This window comes from Cervus elaphus, chromosome 18 (assembly GCF_910594005.1).
Source record: "Cervus elaphus chromosome 18, mCerEla1.1, whole genome shotgun sequence".
In the NCBI taxonomy this organism is placed as follows: Eukaryota; Metazoa; Chordata; class Mammalia; order Artiodactyla; family Cervidae; genus Cervus; species Cervus elaphus.
The window spans coordinates 110,880,620-110,907,194 of NC_057832.1; the positions used below are offsets into that span (position 1 = coordinate 110,880,620).

Here is a 26,575-nt window from a genome sequence, read left to right on the forward strand (position 1 = left end):
CATCCTCCCCCCAGAAACCGTAAGTTCATTCTCTTAAGTCAGTGAGTCTCTTTCTGTTTTGTAAGTAAGTTCATTTATATAATAATTTCTTTTTAGATTCCACATATAAGGGGTGTCATACAATAGTTCTCCTTCTCTAACTTACTTCACTTAGTATGATGTTCCAGGTCTGTAGACCTTGCTACACAGTTCATTCTTTTTAATGGCTGAGCAATATACTATTGTAGTGTACCACATATACCATTGTATATATGTAGCACATCCTTTTTTTATGCATTTCTTGGTTGATGGGCATTTAGGTTACTTCCATGTCTTGGCTATTGTAAACAGTGCTGTAATGAACACTGCGGTGCATGTATCCTATTGGATCATGTTTTTCTCTGGATATATGCCCAGAACAGGGATTGCAGGGTGATATGGTAGCTCTGTTTTTAACTTTTTAAGGAACATCCATACTGTTCTTCCGGAGAAGGCAATGGCACCCCACTCCAGTACTCTTGCCTGGAAAATCCCAGGGATGGAGGAGCCTGGTAGGCAGCAATCCATGGGGTCGCAAAGAGTCGGACACCACTGAGTGACTTCCCTTTCACTTTTCACTTTCATGCATTGGAGAAGGAAATGGCAACCCACTCCAGTGTTCTTGCCTGGAGTATCTCAGGGACGGGGGAGCGTGGTGGGCTGCCGTCTATGGGGTCGCACAGAATTGGACACAACTGAAGCGACCTAGCAGCAGCAGCAGCATACTGTTCTTCTTAGTGGCTGTATCAATTTACATTCCTACCATAAGTGTAGGAGGGTTCCTTTTCACCACACCCTCACTAGCATTTATTTTTTGTGGATTTTTTGATGATGGCCTTTCCGATTGGTGTGAGGTGATACCTCACTGTAGTTTTAATTTGCATTTCTCTAATAATTAATGATTTTAAACATCTTTTCATATGCCTCTTGGCCATGTAAATGCCTTTGGAGAAATGTCTATTTAGATCTTTTGCCCATTTGTTAGTTGCGTTGTTTGTTTTGATGGTACTAAGTACCATGAACTGTTCTTAAATTTTGGAGACTAATCCCTTGTCAGTCACATAATTTGCAAATATTTTCTCCCAACCTGTGGATTGTCTTTTCATTTTGTTTATTGTTTCCTTTGCTGTGCAAAAGCCATTGAGTTTAAGTAGGGTCCATGTGTTTATGTTTGTTTTCATTTTCATTATTCTGGGAGATTGACCTATATTTTTGTTTTTGTGCCCATATCATAGTGCTTTGATCATAGCTGTGTAGCATAGGCTGAAGTCAGGGAACTTGATTCATCCAGCTCTTTTTTTGTCTCTCAAGATTGCTTTGGTTATTCAGTGTCTTTTGTGTCTCCACACAAATTTTAAGATTTTTTTATTTGTTCTAGTTCTGTGAAAAAATGCCATTGGTAATTTGATAGGAATTGCATTGACTCTGTGGATTGACTTGGGTAGTATAGTGATTTTGACAATATTGATTCTTCCAATCCACAAGCATGGTATATATTTCCATCTGTTTATGTCTCTTCGATTTCTTTCATCAGCATCTGAAAGTTTTCAGAGTGCAAGTCTTTTGTCTCCTTAGTTAGAACTATTCCTTTTCTGCCTTAAATATTTTATTCTTTTCAATGTGATGGAAAATGTCATTGTCTTGAATTTCTCTTTCTGATCTTTCATTTGTAGTGTATAGAAATGCAACAAATTTCTGTGTATTAATTTTCTAACTTGCAACATTAGCACATTCATTGATGAGTTCTATTAGTTTTCTGGTAGAATCTTTAGGATCTGCTATGTGTAGTATCATTTCATCTGCAAACAGTGAAAGTTTAGCTTTTCTTTTCCAATTTATATTCCCTTTACTTCTTTTAACTTCTCTGATTGCTGTAACTAGGACTTCCCAACTGTGTTGAATACAAGTTACCAGGAGTAGTTTTAAACGGAAGCTGTTTTTAACAAGGTAAATATAAATATTTCAAATGTGATTTTGCTATTTTATTTAGCATCCCAGATGTCACCTTTACATACTATTTTTTGGGGGTCAGTTCTGTTTGTTGCTTCTTCATCCTTTACCTCTCAGTTCAGACAGGTCAGGAAGGTGCCCTGGTAGCATTTCAGTTCAGTTCAGTTGCTCAGTCATGTCCGACTCTTTGTGACCCCATGGACTGCAGCACGCCAGGCCTGCCTGTCTCAGTACCTAGGGTAACATATAGCTGAACAGCACAGTTGGAATGCATGCAGGTTAGAGAGACTGGAACCAGCTGTGGCATTCACAGGCTATAGGTTGGTGTGCATGGAGGTTTCTCCCTCGTCTTTCTCTCTTCCCAGGTTCCCATAACTGTGGTCAGAGAGTATGTGGTAGGTGGAGTGCAGAGATCATCTGGAAAAGATGGCATTCCTGGGGATTGGGATGAAGGAAAACTTTTGACAGAGGCTCTTTGGTGGCTGTTGGGTTTTCATATGTTTTAGAGCCATACGAGGTGTCTTCTGTTTGTGGGTCTCTAGGCTCTGCAGGGCTGAATGGAATCAGGGAGACACAGCGGAGAGCAGCGTTTGGCTATTTTCTGACCATTTTGATGACAACCAGGACTTGGGGTGTGAGGGAAGGCCAACTTGGTGCTGAGAAACACCTTGCCCCAGAAATTTCAAGTTTGCCCATTTAGAACTGTTCCATGTTCTAAACTTGATTAGCCTCAACAGGAAAAGGGAAAAGTTTCTTAGACTCTCCTTTCACTGCTTCTCTAGGGATTCTCTGAACTTGGGTGGTTTATTTCCTCAGTGAATAAGTCTCCTTGGGGACAGAGAGATGAAGGAAAAAAGAGAGGAGAGAGAGAGAGACAGAGAGACATGCTGGGGCTCTCATAGCACTTTGATCATTGGACTTTCTTTAAGCTGTTCGTGTGAGGTGCTCCTCCTTCACTGAGAGTGAAGACAGCCGTTGCTTGCTCTGGCTCACAGACCGTGCTCAGCACTCATCAGGCGGGGGGTACCCAGGGCTGATCCCGGAGCCATAGAACTTTGCAGTCCAGTTCCCTTCTCTGGAGGTGAGTAAATGCCATGGGTTCCCCTCTGGGAAAGAGTGAGTGAGAGAAGATGAGGATAAGAAGTTCTAGGCTTTGCTACCATGTAGAAGGAAGACATGTGGGATGCAAAGAGTAGACTCGGAGCTGCATGGTGAACCAACTCTACAGGCACTGTTTCCTCTAGAGCAAGGAGCACGTGCAGCTGTTCTCAGTGCTGGTGACAGACAGCTCCGCCGTTCCCGAAGACCCTGCTCTCTGACTTCTCTGCTCTCTCTCTCACTTCTCCCCACTTCTTCCTTTTGTACACTTGCCATTCTGCAGGGCATCACCAGGGAGAGACGCCACAGATTGACCAGAGTAGTCCTCACTAAAGAGTGAAAGAGAGCCTTATCGTATATAGTAAGAGGGAAAGTAGGTCAGTATGGACATCCTTTTCTATTCATTGACCTGTTAGTGATTGATTCACTGATGTATTTACTGCATAAATACGTAATAATACATATTACATAATAAATACATAATCCTCTGCGGTACACCATCAGTATGAACAGCCACACCTGTCGCTGGGTGGTAATTGCGCCCTGGGTATTTGGCTTCCTGTTTCAAATCTGGCCAGTCTATGCTACGTTTCATCTGACTTTCTGAAAATCAAATGTGCTAGACCATTTTTACTGTGACGGAGGACAGTTGTTCAAGCTATCATGTGATAAAGGCCGTTTCACAGAGCTTTTGCTGTTTTTAATGTCTATTTTTGTTCTTTTTGGTTCTTTGATCCCTACAATTATCTCCTACACCTACATCATCTCCACCATCCTCAAGATCCCTTCAGGCTCTCACCGCTGGAAAACCGTCTCTACATGTGCCTCCCACTTCACCTGTGTCATGATCGGCTACAGCAGCTCTTTGTTCCTCTATGTGAAACTCAACCAAACACAGGCAGCTGAGTACAACAGAGTGGCATCACTGATGGTTTTAGTGGTGAACCCTTTTCTGAACCCTTTTATCTTCACCCTCCGGAATGACAAATTCACAGAGGTGTTTCGAGACGTCATGAGAAGCTGCTACCAACTCCTCAAGGATTAGCTATGTCATAAGGACCAGCATGGACTCATCATCTTGGGCCTGAGAGCTCTGATTAATCATTTTCATCATCAAGTAGTTTATGATCTACAATGTGACTTTTAGCTTTTAATAATCACCTCCTTATTTTTCAGTGGATATATTCATTTATACACATTATTCTAGTTAAAATACATCTCACAAAATAAATTTAATGCAACTTCTCTGGTATTCCAGTGGTAAAGAATCCACTTGCCAATGCAGGGAAATAGGTTTGATCACTTGTCTGGAAGATCCAACATGTCACAGGCAACTAAGCTTGTGTACCACAACTACTGAAGCCCATGTACCCTAGAGCCTGTGCTCTGCAAAAGAGAAGCCATCACAATAAGAAGCCTGAGCCCCAACAAGAGAGTAGCCCTGACTCATCCCAACAGGCAAAAGCCCTCATGCAGCAAAAAGACCCAGCACGGCCAAAAAAATAATAATAAATAAAAATTAAACAAATTCATAAAATTAAAAAAAAATTTAACAACGAAAAGTATAAAAGGTGTTCATGTTTATTAACAACAACACTGAGATATAAGTGGGAAATGTATAGAAAAGAATCATTCATTCTCTGACAACTGACCTAGATATTTGAATCTAGGTGCTGGGTCATCTTCACCTATATTGTCCTGTGTTTCCCTGGTTTTCTCAAAGTCTCAGCTTCCCATGTGATTTCTATGAGTGATGCCAAGTCCAACTCCACAGTTTAACCTTTTCTTGAGGCTTCTGGTCCAAGGTGCAACAGTGATGGTGCCTTTTTGGAGATTTTCTCAACCAGCAGTTGTAAGAGGAATTCACTCCTTAACAACATCAATGTTGAATGTGTTAATACAGACAAGTCTCTATTTATTATGCTAGAAGTTTGTGATAATATTTAGCTCTAGGAAATGGATCAGAAGACTCAAGCAGATGGGGAGAGGGACATTGACGTTCCATCATTCCATTTGAATTTTAACTATGACTTGTGTTCACTTTATGAAAAATGGCAATTGTTTTTGGAAATGTAATAATAAATATTTCAGATGTGATTCTGCAATTTTACTCAGCATCTCAGCCATTCTCATTTTTCTGTAGCACTTTTGGGATTAATTTGAATATTTTTAAATCTTTATCCCTCAATGCAAGCAGGTGAGTGTGTGAGCAGGGCTCTGAAACCCAATCGCATTTGAAGACCTAGAGGGAAATGTGTGACTGAACAACCCCACTTGGAATGCATGCATGTTGGAGAGATGGGAATGGTCCATGACATTAACACATTGGCGGTAGAGTAGGTGGCAGATCCTCTCTGTGGATCTCTGACCCGGATCCATAACTATGATCAGAGGCTGTGAGGTACAGAGAGGGTAGAGATCATCTGGGAAAGACGGGCTTCTCATAACCCTGGAGATGAAGAGAGGAATTGGACAGAAGTCCATTTGGCCTCTAGGTTTTTGACACGTTTCTTGAATCCACTTGTGGGGTCACAGCTTGGGGGTGGCTTAGGCTCTGTACGGGTCCATGTAATCATGGAGAAGCATGTAGCAGCTGCGTTGGCTGATTTTGACAGCTGGGAATGTGTTGTGGGTAAGGAAGGCCGAGGGAGTAAGGCGGCCTGGGTGTTGAGAAGCTCCTGAGTGGGAGCTTTCAATTTCTCCCACTGCACAGAACACCATGGTGTCCAACTTGATTAGCCTCAGGTGGGAAGAGTGGAAGTGTCTTCAGCCTTTCCTTGACTACATTCCTGGTGTGTCTCTGAACCTGTGCAAATTTTTTCTTCAATGAATAACCATCCTTGGAGGTAGACAAGGGAGAGGAGGAAAGAGGCAGAGAGAATGAGAGACAAGGGGACAGCCAGATTCCTCTTAGCACCATTATTTCTGTACTTCTTTCAGTTTCTGCACTTGGCTAGTTATTCCTCATTATGAGTGAAGACAACAGAATCAGGCTGCCTCCCAAGCATTGCCTGGTATCAGCCATGTAGTGGTGGCATCAATGACTGAAGGACAGGAGACTTTTTAGTCCTTCCCCTTCTCTTGAGATGAATATCTTCCAAGTGATTCTCCTCTGTGAAGGAGAGAAGAGAAAAGCATCCCTTTGGGAAGGCTGAGCTGGGCTGGCTTCTCAAAGAAGGAGTGAAGTGAGGCAGCTGCAGAGTAGATCAGCTGTCCTTCAGATCATCCCTCCATAGCAAAGAGCAGGGTGAGGATGTGCAGTGCTGGGTGTAGGCACAGCCCTCTGTCTGAGAGACTCATCACCCTGCTCCCTCTTCATCTCTTCCTTGTATCACTTCTCGTTTGTAAAAGATCTGCAGCAAGAGAGATTACAAGTTGACTGGAAAATGCTTTAGAACAAAGTGAGTGGAGGGAAAGCTAGTCATGTTGGACATTTTTTGTCTATTCTTTTGTTCTTTAATCTACTAATTGATATATTCACTGGATTATATTTATAGAGTACACACTTTGTCAGACTCTCTTCTTATCACTGGTTGTGATCCTAGAATGCCAAAGATGGTGCCTTCAAGGTACTTAATTCTAATGTGGGATTTTGATGTTAAAATGATAAGTACAAGTGTAATATGATTTGAGATGTTGATGGAAGCCAACAGAAAGAGAAATACAGCCTAAAGAGTTTAGAGAGTGATCTGTGTTTGTGTTGTTATACAGGCGATGAGTGTAAAAGGGGTAAGTTGAGCAAAGGTATGCATCTAGTGAACAAGGAGCCTGGCAACTAAGGGACATAGTACCATCTGATTTGGTATCTTCTAATATTTTCCTTGCTCTAGGGTCCTCAACAAAACGAAAATTTCATAGAGAAGCAGATATATTTGGGGGACTTTACAAGTTGCTCTATGAAGCTGAGATGATGGCAGTTTGGTCCGAGGGACAGACTAACTATTTGAAGGTCTGGTTCCTTGCTGCAGCTAGGGATCTGGGACTTCAGAATATAGAGGATGTTGCCTCTAAATTACAGCTGCTTTTTTTGTGTGTCCTGGTCCTCAGATGGAGACTGTCGGACTGATGGGACATAGGGATGAAAGTCCCGAGCCTCTTCGTTCCTTGGGGCCTCTCCTCCCTCTTGGTGTGTGACCACAAGAGGAAATATAATGTCAGAGCTGAGGTCATCAGCTTGGAGCTGGCCAGGTTCTTCCTGCTTAGAGGAGACACATTCACTGAAAGCACAGATGGAAGATATCTTTTTATCCCAAGAAAAAAGTTGAAGAAGTGGATAATCCATACTAGGGAGCTGAAACCATTTACCTCAGATTGAGTCTTGAACTCATGTGCTGGGACTCAAACCCAGTCAGAACCTTGGTACCTGGTTTCAGGCCCTAACGGAGTTCAGATTCTTGATATCTCATCTCAGAAAGAATTCAGTGAGAGACAAAGTGGATAAGTAAGAAGTGGATTTCTTTAGAGTAGAGAGGAGCACACTGCACAGAGTATGGGCCATCTCAGAGGGCAAGTCTGGCCGCCTTGAAATGTGGCGTGGTTAGCGTTTATGGGCTTTGTAATTTCATAGGCTAATGAGTGGGAGGATTATTCCAATTATTTTGAGGAAGGGGTAGAGAATTCTAGGATCTGGGCCACCACCCACTTTTTGGTCTTTTGATGGTGACTTGAAACCATCATGGCACCTCTGGGTGTGTCATATAGCTTTCTGATTGAGGATCAGTTCAGTTCACTTACTCAGTCGTGTCAGCTCTTTATGACCACGTGGACTGCAGCACACTAGGCTTCCCTGTCCATCACCAACTCCCGGAGCTTCCTCAAACTCATGTCCATCAGGTCAGTGATGCCATCCAACCATCTCATCCTCTGTTGTCCCCTTCTCCTCCTGCCTTCAATCTTGCCCAGCGTCAGGGTCTTTTCCAATGAGTCAGTTCTTCGCATCTAGTGGCCAAAGTATTGGAGCTTCAGGTTCAGCATCAGTCCTTCTAATGAGTATTCAGGACTGATTTCCTTTAGAATTGACTGGTTTGGTCTCCTTGTTGTCCAAGGGACTCTCAATAGTCTTCTCTAACACTACAGTTCAAAAGCGTCGATTCTTCAGTGCTCAGCCTTGTTTATGGTCCAAATTTCACATCCGTACATGATCACTGGAAAAACCATAGCGTGTTTTCAAGGTCTAGTCAAAGTCGACTTGTCTTCCCCCTTGGACCCATTTGACTCTAATCTGTTTGTATTGTGTCCTTAAGTGATGCCACTGTATGTCGTTCTTTCAAAAGTTCTGCCCTATCCCTTTTCCTCCTGTTAACACTCTCAGCAGGGCAAACTCAGAGTCCTAACCAGTGGACCACAGGGAATCCCAGGGATGCTTTCTTCAATCTCTTCACATACAGCGGTGTTTTCAGGACGTGGACAAAACAGTCACAGAACACAATTTACAGTTGATTATGGTCGTTTCCCTGATAGTTTCCATAGTTATTGTTTCCCTAATGGTTTAAGTAGTTATTTCTTTCCTCAGTCTTTCACCCCCTGAAGTGACAAAGTCACTGGAGCAGTTTGCGATGGAATGAAATGATGTTGTCATCTCCATTCAGGGAGATGTTTGCAAGATAATGGTCTTTACTTCCTCAACTCCTCCCCCTCTCTGTCCTATAAAATAACCAGGCATCCACAACCCCCATAATATTGGTCTGAGATATTAGTCTGCCATCATCGTTGTCAATCGGCTTTCCAAACAAAGTATTCCTTGCCTCAACACGTTGTCTCTTAGTTTCTTTGCCTGTGCTGGGGTGAGCAGACTGATGTTGAACTCAATAACAAATTCTAGGTTTGACTCTTTGCCAGCTCACCAAATTTGTACTTACTAATTTACTTTTCCTTTCATCAGCAAATCAGTATATACCCTCATTTTATGTTTGATTCTGCTGAACAACATGTTGCTTAATATGTATTACTGATTCACTAACATTGACACACAGCCAAGAGACTGTAACTCATGCCTGAAAGAAGTTTATCAAACAGGTATTTTAGATGATGATGCTTGTTTAATACTTACCTAGGCTTCCCTGGTAGCTCAGCTGGTAAAGAATCCACCTGCAGTCAGGAGACCCCGGTTCAATTCCTGGGTCAGCAAGATCCCCTGAAGAAAGCATAGGCTGGCCACTCCAGTATTCTTGGGCTTCCCTGGTGACTCAGATGGTAAAGAATCTGCCTGCATTGTGGGCGACCTGGGTTCAATCGCTGAGTTGGGAAGACCCCCTGGAGGAGGGAATGGCTACCCACTCCAGTATTCTCCCCTGGAGAATCCTCACAGAGAGAGGAGCCTGGTGGGCTGCAATCCATGGGGTTGCAACGAATCAGACACGACTGAGCGACTAAGCACAGCACAAGCTTATATTCCCCATGAGGCACCTAACAGTGTTCTTGCACTTAGCACCGGGAGATCCGCATTTCAGCACTATGTTTGACAGCCATCTTAAGCAGCAAAATCACCAACAAAATGCAAAGAAATGCCAAAAACATGTTGCTAAATAAACAGCACAAAATATATTTACTTATGGTATAGGAGCTGCAACAAGATGGCAGGGTTGTTGCCTTCTTTAACCTCAGTTGAGAACATGTGCTCCAGGTGACTCCAATTTTTGACTATGAGTATACATGCCCATGTTGATTAATGAACTTGAATGTGCTTGGAAATATTGATTTTGGAGCTACATGTAGGTTTTTGTGAGTTGATGAATGTGAGAATAATGAATGTGTGAATAATGAGGATTGACTGTACCATTCTCTTGGTGGGTCTATTTTTTTTGTGTCACTTGAGGTAATGAATTAAACTACTATGAACATTAAAGCAGATCTTTGTGAGGATGTGGTTTCAGTTCTTAGGTAAATACCTGGGAGCAGAATTGCCGTGTCAAGGGGGTAGGTACATCCTTAGCTTGAAGAAACTGACAGAAGTTTTCCTATTGGGTTTTGCTGGTATACACTCCTTCCTACTTGTGAAGTGTCTGTTTGGCTCCTGTGGCCTTCACCAACACTGGAGGGGCCTCTAGGGTCAATGAACCATGGCCTGAATTAGAGAAGCTGCCTGTGCAATAGAGGTTCTGAGAGAAAGTATCTACCTCCCTCTGATTTCCTCGTGTGCCAGCAGCCTCACTTCACATTCAACGGACAGTCATGATAGGAACTGACGTTTGAAACTCAGAGGCTAACAAGCAGTACTGGGACAGTGGTCGACTGGGCAGCTGATAGCACTGTTCCCATGGAGATGAGCACCTCTGGGATGTGTCTTTCTTTCACAATGTAATTACTGACTCCTCATATGTTAGTATCATACTGGGAACTCACGTGGTGAACATGGATGAAAAAATTTCCTACACCTTTCTGTGGAAATCTGTCAGGGTGGCCCCAACAGAATCTCATTTTAATAGATTATAGATAGATACGATTTTTTGGAAGGTGATTGGATATCAGTCAATATATGTAATATGATTTAGGAAGCTATTACTGTGCAAATGTACATGTTACAGGTGAAGGTATTTATTGCAGCATCATTATACTGGTGAAAAACTGGAAAAGATGTAATGTTCTTGAGCAAGGTACTCAATAATTAAATGGTGTTTATTTTCATAAGGTGAATATTTATTTAGTAAACACTACTCTTGAGAAACCTATATGCAGGTCAGGAAGCAACAGTTAGAAATGGTCATGGAACAACAGACTGGTTCCCAATAGGAAAAGGATTAGGTCAAGGCTGTATATTGTCACCCTGCTTATTTAACTTATATGCAGAGTACATCATGAGAAACGCTGGGCTGGAAGAAGCACAAGCTGGAATTAAGATTGCTGGGAGAAATATCAATAACCTCAGATATGCAGATGACACCACCCTTATGGCAGAAAGTGAAGAAGAACTAAAAAACCTCTTGATGAAAGTGAAAGAGGAGAGTGAAAAAGTTGGCTTAAAGGTCAACATTCAGAAAACTAAGATCATGGCATCTGGTCCCATCACTTCATGGAAAATAGATGGGGAAACAGTGGAAACAGTGTCAGACTTAATTTTTCTGGGTTCTAAAATCACTGCAGATGGTGATTGCAGCTATGAAATTAAAAGACGCTTACACCTTGGAAGGAAAGTTATGACCAACCTAGATAGTATATTAAAAAGCAGAGACATTACTTTACCAACAAACGTATGTCTAGTCAAGGCTATGGTTTTTCCAGTGGTCATGTATGGATGTGAGAGTTGGACTGTGAAGAAAGCTGAGTGCCAAAAAATTGATGCTTTTGAACTGTGGTGTTGGAGAAGACTCTTGAGAGTCCCTTGGACTGCAAGGAGATCCAACTAGTCCATCCTAAAGGAGACCAGTCCTGCATGTTCATTGGAAGGACTGACGCTGAAGCTGAAACTCCAATACTCTAGCCACCTCATGTGAAGAGTTGACTCATTGGAAAAGACCCTGATGCTGGGTGGGATTGGGGGCAGGAGGAGAAGGGGATGACAGAGGATGAGATGGCTGGATGGCATCACTGACTCGATGGACATGAGTTTGAGTAAACTCTGGGAGTTGGTGATGGACAGGGAGGCCTGGTGTGCTGCGATTCATGGGGTCCCAAAGAGTCGGACATGACTGAGCGACTGAACTGAACTGAACTGAAATGTGAGAGAGTCCTAATATAGAACGATTTCATATGCAAACAAACACACACATAAATATATAAGAAAGGGAAAGTAGCAAGGCATTATGGTGACTAAAATAGCAAGTAAAGTCCATATAGAAATATGCATGTGTATTATAGAAAATTTTGTGTGGATATAATAGAGATTAATCATTGTATTTAGGTGTACAATATAAATAGGAGACTCGTACATTAGTGAGGGGGAATTTGTTTTCTATTCCTCTATAAAATTTTATTTTCTTACCAGGAGTTGTTTTAAATTGAAATGGTTTTAACGAGGTAAATATAAATACTTGAAATGTAATTTTGCTATCTTATTCAGCATCCCAGCTGTCCTCACTTTTATATACTATTAATATTTGGGGGAGTCAGTCCTATACATTTCTTCTTCCGCCTTTACCTCTCACTTCAGGCAGCTCAGGGAAGTACGCTGGAAGCATTTGACACCTAAGGGACATATTCCAACACAGTTGGAATATATGCACGATGGAGAGCCTGGAAGGGTCTGTGGCATTCACAGGCTGTGAGGTTAGGGTGCCTGGCAGATCCTCTATCCTCTTTCTCTCTTCCCAGGTTCCCATAACTGTGGTCAGAGAGTATCTGGTAGGTGGAGTGCAGAGATCATCGGGAAAAGATGGGATTCCTGGGGATTGGGATGAAGGAAAACTTTTGAAAGAGGCTCTTTGGTGGCTGTTGGGTTTTGATATGTTTTAGAGGCAGTTGAGGTTTGTTCTGTTTGTGGGTCACTAGGCTCTGCAGGGCTGAATGGAATCAGGGAGATTGAAGAGAGCAGGGTCTGGCATTTTTTGACTGTTTTGATGAGAACCAGGACCTGGGGTCTGAGGGAAGGCCCACTGGGTGTTGAGAAACTCCTTGCCTCAGGGATTTCAAGTTTGCCCATTTAGAACTTTTCCATGTTCTAAACTTGATTAGCCTCGAGAGGAACAGGGAAAAGTTTCTCTGACTCTATTTTCACTGATTCTCTAGGGATATTCTGAACTCAACAGATTTAGTTAATCAGTGAATCAGTCTCCCTAGGGACAGAGAGGTGAAGGAAAAACGGAGAGAGATACAGAGAACCATGGTCAGGCTCTCACAGCACTTTTATCACTATAATTTCCCCTCAGTTGCTGGTGTGAGGTGTTCCCTCTTTCACCGAGAGTGGAGAGGGCAGCAGTTTGCTGTGACCCACAGACCATGCCCAGCACTCATCACCAAGCAGGGGGTACACAGTGCTGATCCCAGAGCCATAGAACTTTGCAGGCCAGTCCCCTTCTCTGGAGGTGAGTGTCTGCCAGTGGTTCCTCTCTGTGAAGGAGCTAGCAGAAGAGGATTAGGATAGGAGTTCTGGGCTTTGCTACCATGTAGAGGAAAGACACCTGGAACATGAAGAATGGATGAAGGGAGCTGCATGGTGAGCCCGTGTTTCCTTCAGAGCAGAAAACTCATTTTGCTGTTCCGAGTGCTGGTGACAGACACAGCTGTCTGTCATTACCTGAGACCCCGCTCGCTCATCTCTCCCTATTTCTTTCTTTTGTATGCTTCCTATTCCATAGGGGATCCCCAGGAAGAGAGACCACATATTAACCAGACAAGTCCTCTGTAAATAGAGTCCTATCCTGTCAGCAGAAGGAACAGAAGGTCACAATGAACACTCCTTGTTCACTTGTTGACCTGTTTGTGATTCATTCACTGATTTATTTACTGAATAAATATTAAAAGATTACTTGTTCACACTCTGTCAGGCTCCGTTCTTGGCACTGGAGGTGTAACAGTGAACAAGGAAGAAAAAATCCTTGAGGCACTTCAGTTTCAGCTTCTGATGAGAGTTAATAAGAGGAAAATAGAGCTTAAAGAGGGAAGAAAGTGTGAAGAGGCACGTGTGTAGCTTTAGAAAGTCTGGAAGGGCCACAGGATTTGAGACATTTGAGCCATCAGCTGCAGGTGGTGAGGGCCTTCGCTTATCCACTTATCCAGTGGAGTTCAGGGTAATCTTTTTTGATGTTTTTTTGACAGTTTTCCTTATTTGTAGAACTCAGTGGACAATGGAGGAGTTAGGCAAGCAAATGTTCTCTTGGGACGTTTCCACACTTCCTATAGTACTCAGATAATAATGGGTTGAAATAGGGACGTACTGCACCTTTGGATGTCTCTTCTTCCTAGAGCTAGAAGTCTGAAACTCCAGAAGCCCAACAGATGCTACCATTAAATCATAGCCCCTTTCTAGTTTCTGGTCCCAGATTATGCAGTAGGGATGGGAGTGATGGAAGTTGGCAAAGACAGTCCCAGCCTCTTCACTCTTCCTGTTCCCCTACACTCTGCAGTCCCCTGTTGACAAGAGGATTCATTAATCTGAGCTGGAAATCACTAACTAGGTTCTGCTGAGGCTCTTCCTGTTAGGAGGAGACACGCTGAGTGAAATGAGAGGCAGAAATGGACTTTTTCCATTAGAATAAGTAAGGAAAAGTGGAGAGCTCCCTCCAGAGAGCCTGCTGCCCAGAAGTCAGGAAAAGACTCAATAGTTTGTCTCAAAACAGCTCTTATCTTAGGACATCAACCCATCTCCCTGCCTGTCATCCTTCCCAAGAGGCAAAAATGATACAGATAACTGAATTGAAATCTTTAAAGGGATGATAAGGCAAATGAATCTGTGTTCAAAGGAAGGAAGGAGGAGGAAACATGTCTCAGTGAGATTGACTAGGAATACTTTCTTTTAGCTGTTGAGATGCAGGGTTATTTCAGGGCATGGATGTAAGAAGGCAGATTAGGACACTCAGGATGGCAGGGGTCAGACTGTAAATGAGTATGTTGAGGCCTTGGAAAAAGACAAGGTGGTCAGGGATGGTGGCAGAGTTGGAGTCCAAATGTCCAGTGAAATGAGAGACAAAAGTGATTCCTTGGTTTGGTGTGTTCTTATGCATAGAGTGATATTGTTAACTATTTCTTATCTTACTGGAGATCCACACTTATCTTCACATTATCATATACTTGTTCTTGTTTTTCAGTCACTAAGTCATGTCCGCCTCTTCATGACCCCATGGATTGTAGCCCACCCTACTCCTCTGTCTGTAGGAATTCCCAGACAAGATACTGGAGTGAGTTGCCATTTCCTTCTCCAGGGCATCTTCCTGGATCCAGTATCTAACCCATGTCTCGCACAATGGCAGGCATATTCTTTACCACTGAACCACCAGGGAAACCCTCATATTGTTTATAAAATATTTAACATCAACTTTGTACAGAGAATAGTGAAATATGAACCAGCCTGGTCATTCTGTGCAGCCTGAAAGAGCAAGAGATAATATCTTGTCAACCTGTGAATGTCTTTAGTGCTTTGAAATTAGCAGCATGTTGTCTCTCCTTTGCCCTCCAGATTTCATAAAGAACAGAAGCAACCAGCTAAATGTTGAAAAATTACTCTAGTAACATTGAATTTTATCTCCTTGGCTTCCCTGGCTCTAAAGAACTACGCAATATTCTCTTTGCCACCTTCTTTTTCTTCTACTCTGTGTCATTAATTGGAAACATGGTCATCATCTTTATGGTCTGTATTGATAAGCGTCTGCAGACCCCCATGTATTTCTTCCTGGGTCACCTCTCTCTCCTAGAGATGCTGACCACAAGTGTGACTGTCCCCTTGATGCTCTGGGGTCTCCTCCTTCCTGGGATGCAGGCAATATCCTTGACTGCCTGTTGTGTACAACTGTATTTGTACCTGTCTTTGGGAATGTCGGAGTTCATATTATTTGCTGCGATGGCTGTGGACCGTTACGTGGCTGTTTGTAACCCTCTGCGGTACAACGTCATTATGAACAGCCATACCTGTCTCTGGGTGGTAATTGTGTCCTGGGTATTTGGCTTCCTCTTTGAAATCTGGCCAATCTATGCGACGTTTCATCTTACTTTCTGCAAATCAAATGTGCTAGACCATTTTTACTGTGACCGAGGACAGCTGTTCAAACTATCGTGTGATAATAGCCTTTTCACTGAATTTATTCTTTTTTTAATGGCTATTTTTGTACTTTTTGGTTCTTTGATCCCTACAATAGTCTCCTACCTCTACATCATCTCCACTATCCTCAAGATCCCTTCAGGATCTGGCAGGTGGAAAGCCTTCTCTACATGTGCCTCCCACTTCACCTGTGTTGTGATTGGCTACAGCAGCTGTTTGTTCCTGTTTGTGAAACCCAAACAAACACAGGCCGCTGAGTACAACAGGGTAGCATCACTGATGGTTTTAGTGGTGAACCCTTTTCTGAACCCTTTTATCTTCACCCTCCGAAATGACAAATTCACAGAGGTGTTTCGAGATGCCATGAAAAGCTGCTATCAACTCCTCAAGGCTTAGCTGTTCTGGACCACCATGGACTCATCATCTTGGGCCTGAGTAATGAGAGCCCTGATTCAAATCAGAAATAATCATTTTCATCATCAAGTAGTTTATGGTCTAATGTAACTTTTAGCTTTTAATAATCACTTCCTTTTTTTAAGTGGGTATATTCATTTACACATATTATTGTAGTTACATGGATATATTAATTGATACACATTATTCTAGTTAAAATACACCTAGCAAAATAAATTTAATAGGATTTACCAGATGGTCCAGTGCTAAAGAATCCGCCTGTCAATGCGGAAGACATGGTTTCAAAACCTGGCCCAGAAGATCCAACATGCCATGGGCGACTAAGCTTGTGTACCACAAATACTGAAGCCTGTGTACCCTAAAGCCTGTGCTCTGCAAAAGAGAAGCCATCACAATAAGAAGCCTCAACTAGAAAATAGCCCTGCCTCACCCCAACTAGCATAAGCCTGCATGCAGCAAAAAGACCCAGCATGGTCAAAAAAGTAATAATAAATAAAAATAAAACAAATACATATAATTAAAAAAATAAATTTAACAACTAAAAATGTAAAAGATGTTAATGGTTATTAAAAACAATGCTGTGATGTTTGAATGTGAAATGTGTAGAGAAGAATCATTCATTCTCTGACAACTGACCTAAATGTTTGAATCTAGGTGCTGGGTCATCTTCACCTATATTGTCCTGTGTTTCCCTGGTTTTCTCAAAGCCTCAGCTTCCCATATGATTTCCATGAGTGATGCCAAGTCCAACTCCAGGGTCTAACCTTTTCTTGAGGCTTCTGGTCCAAGGTGCAACAGTGGTAGTGCATTCTTGGAGTTTTTCTCAACCAGCAGTTGTAAGAGGAATTCACTCCTTAACAACATCAATGTTGAATGTGTTAATACAGACAAGTCTCTATCTATTATGCTAGAAATTTGTTTTAATATTTAGCTCTAGGAAATGGATCAGAAGACTTAAGCAGAAGGGGAGAGGGACATTGATGTTCCATCATTCCATTTGATTTTTAACTATGACTTGTGCTCATTTTATGAAAAATGGCAACTGTTTTTGCAAATGTAATAATAAATATTTCAGATGTGATTTTACAATTTTACTCAGCATCTCAGCCATTCTCATTTTTATGTAGCACTTTTGGGATTAATTTTGAATATTTTTTAAACCTCTATCCCTCAATCCAAGCAGCTGAGGTTTTTGAGCAGGTCTCCGAAACCCAATCGCATTTGAAGACCTAGAGGGAAATGTATGACTGAACAACCCCACCTGGAATGCATGCATGTTGGAGAGATGGGAATGGGCCATGGCATTAACACATTGGCGGTAGAGTAGGTGGCAGATCCTCTCTGTGGATCTCTGACCCGGATCCATAACTATGACCAGAGGCTGTGGGGTACAGAGAGGCAGAGATCATCTGGGAAAGACGGGCTTCTCGTAACCCTGGAGATGAAGAGAGGAATTGGACAGAAGTCCATTTGGCCACCAAGTTTTTGAAAAGTGTCTTGAATCCACTTGTGGGGTCACAGCTTGGGGGTGGCTTAGGCTCTGTAGGGGTCCATGTAATCAGGGAGAAGCATGTAGCAGCTGCGTTGGCTGATTTAGACAGCTGGGAATGTGTGGTAGTGGGTAAGGAAGGTCGAGTGAGTAAGGTGGCCTGGGTGTTGAGAAGCTCCTGACTGGGAGCTTTCAATTTTGCTGACTGCACAACACATCCAGGGTCTCCAACTTGATTAGCCTCAGGTGGGACGAGTGGAAGTGTCTTCAGCCTTTCCTTGACTACATTTCTGCTGTGTCTCTGAACCTGTGCAAATTTTTCCTCAGTGAACAACCATCCTTGGGGGTAGACAAGGGAGAGGAGGAAAGAGGCAGAGAAAATGAGAGACAGGGGGACAGCCAGATTCCTATTAGCACCATTATTTTTGTACTTTAAGTTTTTGCGCTTGGCTATTTATTCCTCGTTATGAGTGAAGAGGACAGTATCAGGCTGCCTCCCAAGCATTGTCATGTGGGGGTGGTGGTTGATGCCTGAAGGACAGGAGACCTTTTAGTCCTTCCCCTTCTCTTGAGATGAATGTCTTCCAAGCGATTCTTCTCTGTGAAGGAGAGAAGAGAAAAGCATCCCTTTGGGAAGGCTGAGCTGGGCTGGCTTCTCAAAGAAAGAGTGAAGTGAGGCAGCTGCAGAGTAGATCAACTGTCCTTCAGATCATCCCTCCATAGCAAAGAGCAGGGCGAGGATGTGCAGTGCTGGGTATAGGCACAGCCCTCTGCCTGAGGGACCTATGACCCTGCTCCCTCTTCATCTCTTCCTTGTATCACTCCTCGTTTTGTAAAGGATCTGCAGCGAGAGAGATTACAAGTTGACTGGAAAATGCTTTAGGAAAGAATGAGTGGAGGGAAAGCTAGTCAGGTTGGACGTTCTTTGTCTATTGTTTTGTTCTTTAATATACTAATTGATATATTCACTGAATAGTATTTATAGAGTACACATTTTGTCATTCTCTCTTCTTATCACTGGTTGTGATACTAGGATGCCAAAGAAGGTGCCTTCAAGGTACTTAATTCCAATGTGGGATTTTGATGTTAAAATGATAAGTACAAATGTAATATGATTTGAGATATTGATGAAAGCTTATAGAAAGATAAATGCAGCTTAGAGAGTTTAGAGAACGAGATTTGTATAATGAAATTGTTATATAAGCAATGAGTGTGAAAGGGGTGAATTGAGCAAAGGTATACCTCTAGTGCGCGAGGAGCCTGGCAACTAAGGAACATAGTACCATCTGGTTTGGCATTTTCTAGCATTTTTCTTGGCCTAGGGCTCTAGACAAAATAGAAAAGTCATAGACAAGCAGATATGTTTTTGCAGCCTTTACACATTGCTCTATGAAGCTGAGATGATGGCAGTTTGGTCCGAGGGACAGACTATTTATTTGAATGTCTGGCTCCTTGCTGCAACTAGAGATTTGGGACCTCGGAATATAGAGAATTTTGTCTCTAACTTTCAGCTGCTTTTTTTTTTTGTGAACCCCAGATGGAGACTGGGGATAGATGTGTAGGATAGATGGGACATAGGGATGAAAGTCTTGAGCCTCTTCATTTCTTGGGACCTCTCCTCTCTCATGGCATGGGATCACAAGTGGAAATATAATGTCAGAACTTAAGGTCATCAACTTGGAGCTGGCTAGGTTCTTTGTGCTTAGAGGAGACACATTCACTAAAAGCACAGATAGAGGAAGACTTTTATCACAAGAATAAAGTTGAAGATAGTGAATAATCCACACTAGGAAGCCAGCTCCCCAGAAATAAGGGAATGATTCAATACTCTGTGTCAAATTATTTTATGACAATGTCCTTGATAGGCACAATTCTCAACAGCACACCTAAAGTGATACATAAAACATGTAACCACTTTAAAATGCATATAATCCCAATGCAGCCTGTGTTCAGTGGATACAAAGAAAAGAAGTAGCCATGTCTGAGTGGGATTGGCAAGGAAAACTTTCTCTCATTTTGTATGCATCATGGGGCTTGCAGGATCTTAGTTCCCCAACTGGGGATTGGCCTGGAAACCCTGGCAGCGAAAGCTTTGATTCCTAACCAGTGGACCAACAGAGATGCCCAAAAATATTTTCTTCAACTGTTAATATACAGCAGTTTTTTCAGGATGTGGACAAAACTGGCACAGAACACAGTTGACATCCAATTACAATATGGTGGTTTCCCTGATGATTTCAGTAGTTATTTCTTTTCTCAATCCTTCAACTTCTGAAGTGACAAAGCCATAGGACCACATCAGGATGGAAGGAAACTATGTTGTAGATGTCCACTTCAGGAGATATTTGCAAGATAATGGTCTTTACTTCATCATCTCTTCCTCCTCACTGTCCTATAAAAGACCCTGGCATCCACACCCCTACAAAATGGTTGTTTTGAGACATTAGTCTGCCATCTTCTTGGTCAATTGGCTTTCCAAATAAAATCATGTTCCTTGCCTCAATACTATGTTTCTTGGCTATATTGACCAAAATGATACACAACATGAGAGTTGCCAGTGGGGGAACTCTGGGGGAGTTTTATTTGGGGGAAAAATGAGGACTGAAGCCTGGGAGTCAGCACTTCAGATAGGTCTGAGAAACTGCTCCAAAGAGGCAGTGGGGGAGGGTCATTATATAAGATTTTGGTGAGGGGGAAGTTCAATGCCATCAAATGCTTACTTTACAAAAGATTTTTTGCTAGTCACGAGGATCTGATGTCACCATGAAGGGATTTAGTGCTTTCCTAAATATGAAGAGATGCAAGGATTGGGATCTTGAGATTAGTTCCTGAAAATATCTATCTAAAGACTTGTTCCCTTGGCAAAATGCTGTTAACCTTTGCCCTGCAGTGCATGAGGTCACAAAGAGTCAGACACGACTGGGCAACTGAGCAACAACAAAAGACCTGTTGACCAGATGCCCTGGAGCACAGAGTGCCTCACTCTCACGCTGAACTCCCTCAGGGGGTGTTGAAGGCCAGCGGCTTCAGCAGCACAGGGTTCAAGCTCTGCAGAAGCAGATGGCAAATACCCGTGGCAAGCGCCAATTTGTAATTGACAGTTAACCAAATTTGTGTTTACTGATTACATCTTCCTTTCGTCAGCTAGTCAGTATATAACTCTGTTTTCTGTTTGTTTCTATTCAATGCTGCTGCTGCTAAGTCGCTTCAGTCTATTCAATGACACCTTGCTTAATATGTATTATTGATCCATGAAGACTGACACACAGCCAACAGCTTGTAACTCATGCCTGAAGAATTTTACCAAACACGTATTTTAAATAATGAAGCTTGTGTAATTCTTATATAAACGTATTTTTCCCACAAAGCACATAACAGCCTTCTTGCCCTTAGCACCAAGAGATAAACATTTCAGCATTATGCTTCAGTTCAGTTCAGTCACTCAGTCATGTTCAAGTCTTTACCACCTCATGGACTGCAGCACACCCAGCTTCCCTGTCCATCAGCAACTCCCAGAACTTGCTCAAACTTATGTCCATTGAGTTGGTGATGCCATCCAACCATCTCATCCTCTGTCATCCCTTTCTCCTCCCACCTTCAATCTTTCCCAGCATCAGGGTCCCTTCCAATGAGTCAGTTCTTTGCATTAGGTGGCCAAAGCTCTGGAGTTTCAGCTTCAGCATCAGTCCTTCCAATGAATATTCAGGACTCATTTTCTTTAGGATGGACTGGTTTGATCTCCTTGTAGTCCAAAGGACTCTCAAGAGTCTCCAACACCACAGTTCAAAAGCATGAATTCTTTGGTGCTCAGCTTTCTTTATGGTTCAACTCTGACATCCATACATGACTACTGGAAAAACCATATCTTTGACTAGATGGACATTTGTTAGCAAATAATGTCTCTGCTTTTTGATAGTCTGTCTAGTTTTGTTACAGCTTTTCTTCCAAGGAACAAGTACCTTTTAATTTCATGGCTGTAGTCACCATCTGCAGGGATTTTGGAGTCCAAGAAAATAAAGTCTGTCATTATTTCCATTCTTTTCCCATCTATTTGCCATGAAGTGATGGGACTGGATGCCATGATCTTCATTTTTTGAATGGTGAGTTTTAAGCCAACTTTTTCCCTCTCCTCTTTCACTTTCATCAAGACGCTCTTTAGTTCCTCTTTGCTTTCTGCCATAAGGGTGGTGTCACTTACATATCTGGGGTTTATTGATATTTCTCCCTGCATCTTGCTTCCAGCTTGTGCTTCATCCAATTCAGCATTTCGTATGATGTACTCTGCATATAAGTTAAATAAGCAGAGTGCCAATATACAACCCTGACATACTTCTTTTCCAATTTGGAACCAGTCCATTGTTCCATGTCCAGTTCTAACTGTTACTTCTTGACTTACATACAGATTTCTCAGGAGGCAGATAAGGTGGTCTGGTATTCCCATATGTTTAAGAATTTTCCACAGTTTGCAAAAACATTATGCTTAAGCATTATGCTTAAGAGTCATCAAACTGGACAATCTTAAAGTACATCAACCCTGAATACTCTTTGGAAGGACTGATGCTGAAGCTGAAGGTCCAATACTTTGGCCACCTGATGTGAATGGCTGACTCATTGGAAAATCACGTGATGCTGGGAAAGATTGAAGACTGAAAGAGAAGAGGGTGACAGAGGATGATATGGTTGTATGGCATCACAGATTCAATGGACATGAATTTGGGCAAACTTCAGGAGATGGTGAGGGACACGGAAGTCTGGCATGCTGCAGTTCATGTGGTCGCAAAGGGTCAGACTCGTCTTGGCAACTGAAAAGCAACACTAGCTTAAGCAGCAAAATCACCAACAAAATGCAAACAAATGTCAAAAACATGTTACTAATTGGACAGCCAAAAGACATTTATTTACAGTATAGAAGCTGCAACAAGAGGGAGGGTTGTGCCTTCTTCAACCTCAGTTGAGAACGTGTACTCCAGGTGACTCCAGTTTTCTGCTATGAGCATACATGCCCATGTTGATTAATGACCTTGGAAACTGCTTGGAAATACTGATTTTGAGACTACACAAGTTTTTGTGAGTAGATGAATGCGCAGATACAGAATATGTGAATAATGAAGATTGACACTACCTTTCTTTCGTTGGGGCTATTTGTTTTGTGTCACTTGATGTAATGAATTAAACTGCTAGGAACATCAGAACAGACATCTTTGTCAAGATGTATCTTTTCATTTCTTAGGTAAATTTCTGGGAGCAGAATTGCTGTGTCATAGTAGCTATATTTTTAGCTTTTAGAAACTGACAAAATTTTTCCTAATGGGTTTTGTTAGTGTACATTCCTTCCTACTTTTGAGGTGTCTGTTGAGCTCCCATGGCCATAAACATCACTGTAGGAACATGTAGGGTCAATGAACCATGTTCTGAATTAGGGAAGTTGGCTTTGCAATAAGGGTTCTTAGAGGAAACGTCTACCTACCTTACATCCCTCAGATTTCCTCATGTGCCAGTAGCCTTGTTTCACAAACTACAAAACGTCTTGATAGAAGCTGACACGTTCAGAGCTCAGAGGCTGAGAGGCAGTAGCTGAGACACCAGTGTCTTGGGCAGCTGTCATCACAGTTCCCATGGGGATGAGGAACCCTGGGATGTTCCTCCCCTTCATAATGTAATTATTGTCTCCTTGTATGTTAGTATGATTACTGGGAAGGTCATATGGTGAACACGAGAATAAAAATTTCCTGCAACTTCCTGTAGAAGTCTGTCTGGATGACCCCAATATAATCTCATTTTAAGTTTATAAATTGATACAACTTTTTGGAGGGTGATTGGAAAGTAGCTAAGACATGTAATATGATTTAGAAGCTGTTACAGTACAAATGTACATGTTACAGGTGAAGGTATTTATAGAGATATGCATGTGTATGATAGAAAATTTCTGTATGGACATCATAGAAATGAATCATAGTATTTAGATGTATGAGATGATCAGGAGAATTGTACATTGGTGAGAGGGAATTTGTTTTCTATTCCTCTGTAAAACTTCATTTTCTTACCAGGAGTTGTTTTAATAAAGTAATTATAAATATTTTAAATGTTATTTTGCTATTTTATCCAGCAATCCAACTGTCCTCACTTTTATATACTATTAATGTTTGGAGGACTCAGTCCTGTATATTGCTCCGTCTGCCTGTACCTCTCACTTCAGGCAGGTCAGGAAGGTGCCCTGGTAGCATTTGGCATCTAAGGGAATACATGAATGAGCAGCACAGTTGGAATGTATACAGGGTGGAGAGCCTAGAAGAGTATTCGGCATTCACAGGCTGTGAGTTTAGGGTGCCTGGCAGATCCTCCGTCCTCTTTCTCTCTTCCCAGGTTCCCATAACTGTGGTCAGAGAGTATCTTGTAGGTGGAGTGCAGAGATCATTGGGAAAAGTGGGATTCCTGGGGATTGGGATGAAGGAAACCTTTTTGACAGAGGCTCTTTGGTGGCTGTTGGGTTTTGATATGTTTTAGAGGCAGTTGAAGTGTGTTCTGTTTGTGGGTCTCTTGGCTCTCAGGGCTGAATGGAATCAGGGAGATTGAAGAGAGCAGGGTCTGGCTATTTTTTGACTGTTTTGATAACAACCAGGACCTGGGGTCTGAGGGAAGGCCAGCTGGGTGTTGAGAAACTCCTTGCCTCAGAGGTTTCAAGTTTGCCCATTTAGAACTTTTCCATGTTCTAAACTTGATTAGCCTCGAGAGGAACAGGGAAAAGTTTCTTTGACTCTCTTTTCACTGATTCTCTAGGGATTCTCTGAACTTAACAGATTTAGTTAATCAGTGAGTCAGTCTCCCTAGGGACAGAGAGGTGAAGGAAAAACGGAGAGAGATACAGAGAACCATGGTCAGGCTCTCACAGCACTTTTATCACTAGACTTACCCCTCAGTTGCTGGTGTGAGGTGTTCCCTCTTTCACCGAGAGTGGAGAGGGCAGCAGTTTGCTGTGACCCACAGACCATGCCCAGCACTCATCACCAAGCAGGGGGTACCCAGTGCTGATCCCAGAGCCATAGAACTTTGCAGGCCAGTCCCCTTCTCTGGAGGTGAGTGTCTGCCAGTGGTTCCTCTCTGTGAAAGAGCTAGCAGGAGACGATTAGGATAGGAAGTTCTGGGCTTTGCTACCTTGTAGAGGAAAGACACCTGGAATATGAAGAATGGATGAAGGGAGCTGCATGGTGAACCCATGATTCCTTCGGAGCAGAAAACACATTTTGCTGTTGTGAGTGCTGGTGACAGACACAGCTCTCTGTCATTACCCGAGACCCTGCTCGCTCATCTCTCTCTATTTCTTTCTTTTGTATGCTTCCTATTCTGTAGGGGATCCCCAGGAAGAGAGGCCACAGATTGACCAGACAAGTCCTCTGTCAAGAGTGAAAGAGAGTCCTATCCTGTCAGCAGAAGGAAAAGCAGGTCAGGATGGATACTCTTTGTTCGTTCATTGACCTGTTTGTGATTCATTCACTGATTTATTTACTTAGGAAGCATTAAAAGAGTCCATGTTGACTCTGTGTCATACTTGTTCTTGGCACCAGAGGTGTGACGACGAATGAAGAAGACAAGCTTCCTTGAGGGACGTCAATTTCAGCTCCTGATGAGAGCTAATAGGCAGAAAATACAGCCTAAGGAGAGTCCAGAGTGTGAAGAGGCACATGTGTAGCTTTAGAGATTCTGGAAGTGCACCCGGTTATAGACGTTTGAGCAATGAGTTGCATGGGATGAAGGAAGGAATCCAGTTAATCTAAGGAGCTCAGAGTGAGCCATTTTGATGTTTTCTGACACTTTTCCTTACTTGTAGGGCTCAGGAGACTATTGAGGACATAGATGAGTAAATGTTCTCTGGGGACTTCCCATACTTCCCCATATTTCTAGGTCCATCGCTGGTTGAACACAGGGACACATTTCCCATTTGGAAGTCTCTTCTTGCTAGAGCTAGAACTTTGAAACCCTAGACAAGCAGAGCATGCTACCTTATATCATAGCTACTTCCTAGTTCCTGGTTTCAGATTTTGCCGTAGGAATGGGGGTCATAGACATTGGCAAGGAGAGTCCCAGGGTCTTCACTTCTCCTGTTCCCCAACACTCTGCAGTCCCCTGGTGACAAGTGGAATCATCATCTCTGAGCTAGAAGTCACAAACTCAGAGCTAGTGAGGCTTCTCCTACTGAGGGGGCGCATTCACTGTAATGAGCAGAAGAAAGTGACTTTTACCATAAGAATAAGGAGGAAAAATTGGACAGTCAGCTCCAGGAAGCCGGCTACCAGAAGTCTGGAAAAGACTTCATAGTTTGTCTCAAAATAGCTCTTATCTTATGACATCATCCTGAGTGGACCCCACCCCCCTGCCTGTCATCCTTCCCAGGAAGAATGATGATACAGGTAACTGAATTGAAAACTTCAAAGTGAAGATGAGGCAAATGAATCAGTGTTCAAAGGAAACAAGGAGAAGGAACCATGTCTCATTGAGATGACTAGGAATACTTTCTTGGAACTGTTGAGATGCAATAATTATTTCAGGGCATGGACACAACAGGCCCAGAAGACAGATTAGGACACTCAGGATGGAAGGGGTCATGCTCTAAATGGGTATGTTGTGGCCAGGGAAGTCGATAAGGTGGTCAAGGAAGGGTGCAGGCAGAATGTCTAGTGAATTGAGAGACAAGGGTGATTCCTGGGGTGGGTGTGATCTTATGCATAGAGTGGTATTGATGATTATCTTTTACTGAACTGGAGATGCCCACTTATCTTCATATATTATGCATGTTGTTCATAAAACACTTAACATCAACTTTTTACAGGGAACAGTGAAATGTGGACCCTGCTGCTCATGCTATGGAGCCTGAGAGCAGGACGGGTATTTGTCAAACTGTGAATGTCTTCAGTGATTTGAAATTAATGGCATGTTGTCTTTCCTTTGCCCTCCAGATTTCAAAAACAACAAAAGCATACAGCCAA

The 26,575-nt window shown here is 42.5% G+C and overlaps 1 protein-coding gene and 1 pseudogene across 1 annotated transcript; both read left to right on the plus strand.

Annotated features, from left to right (window-relative positions):
- Positions 1–3,547: 3,547 nt before the first annotated feature.
- LOC122673734 lies at positions 3,548–4,111 on the plus strand (annotated as a pseudogene).
- Positions 4,112–15,142: 11,031 nt separating this feature from the next.
- Positions 15,143–16,087, plus strand: LOC122674865 (olfactory receptor 9A4-like). The gene has a single exon (XM_043873458.1). It carries the CDS (start codon positions 15,143–15,145, stop codon positions 16,085–16,087), a length of 945 nt encoding a protein of 314 aa, XP_043729393.1.
- Positions 16,088–26,575: the final 10,488 nt, after the last annotated feature.

Excerpts from the sequence above, each read along its gene's own strand:
- LOC122674865 (XM_043873458.1), top strand. The coding sequence starts at position 15,143 with ATGTTGAAAAATTACTCTAGTAACATTGAATTTTATCTCCTTGGCTTC.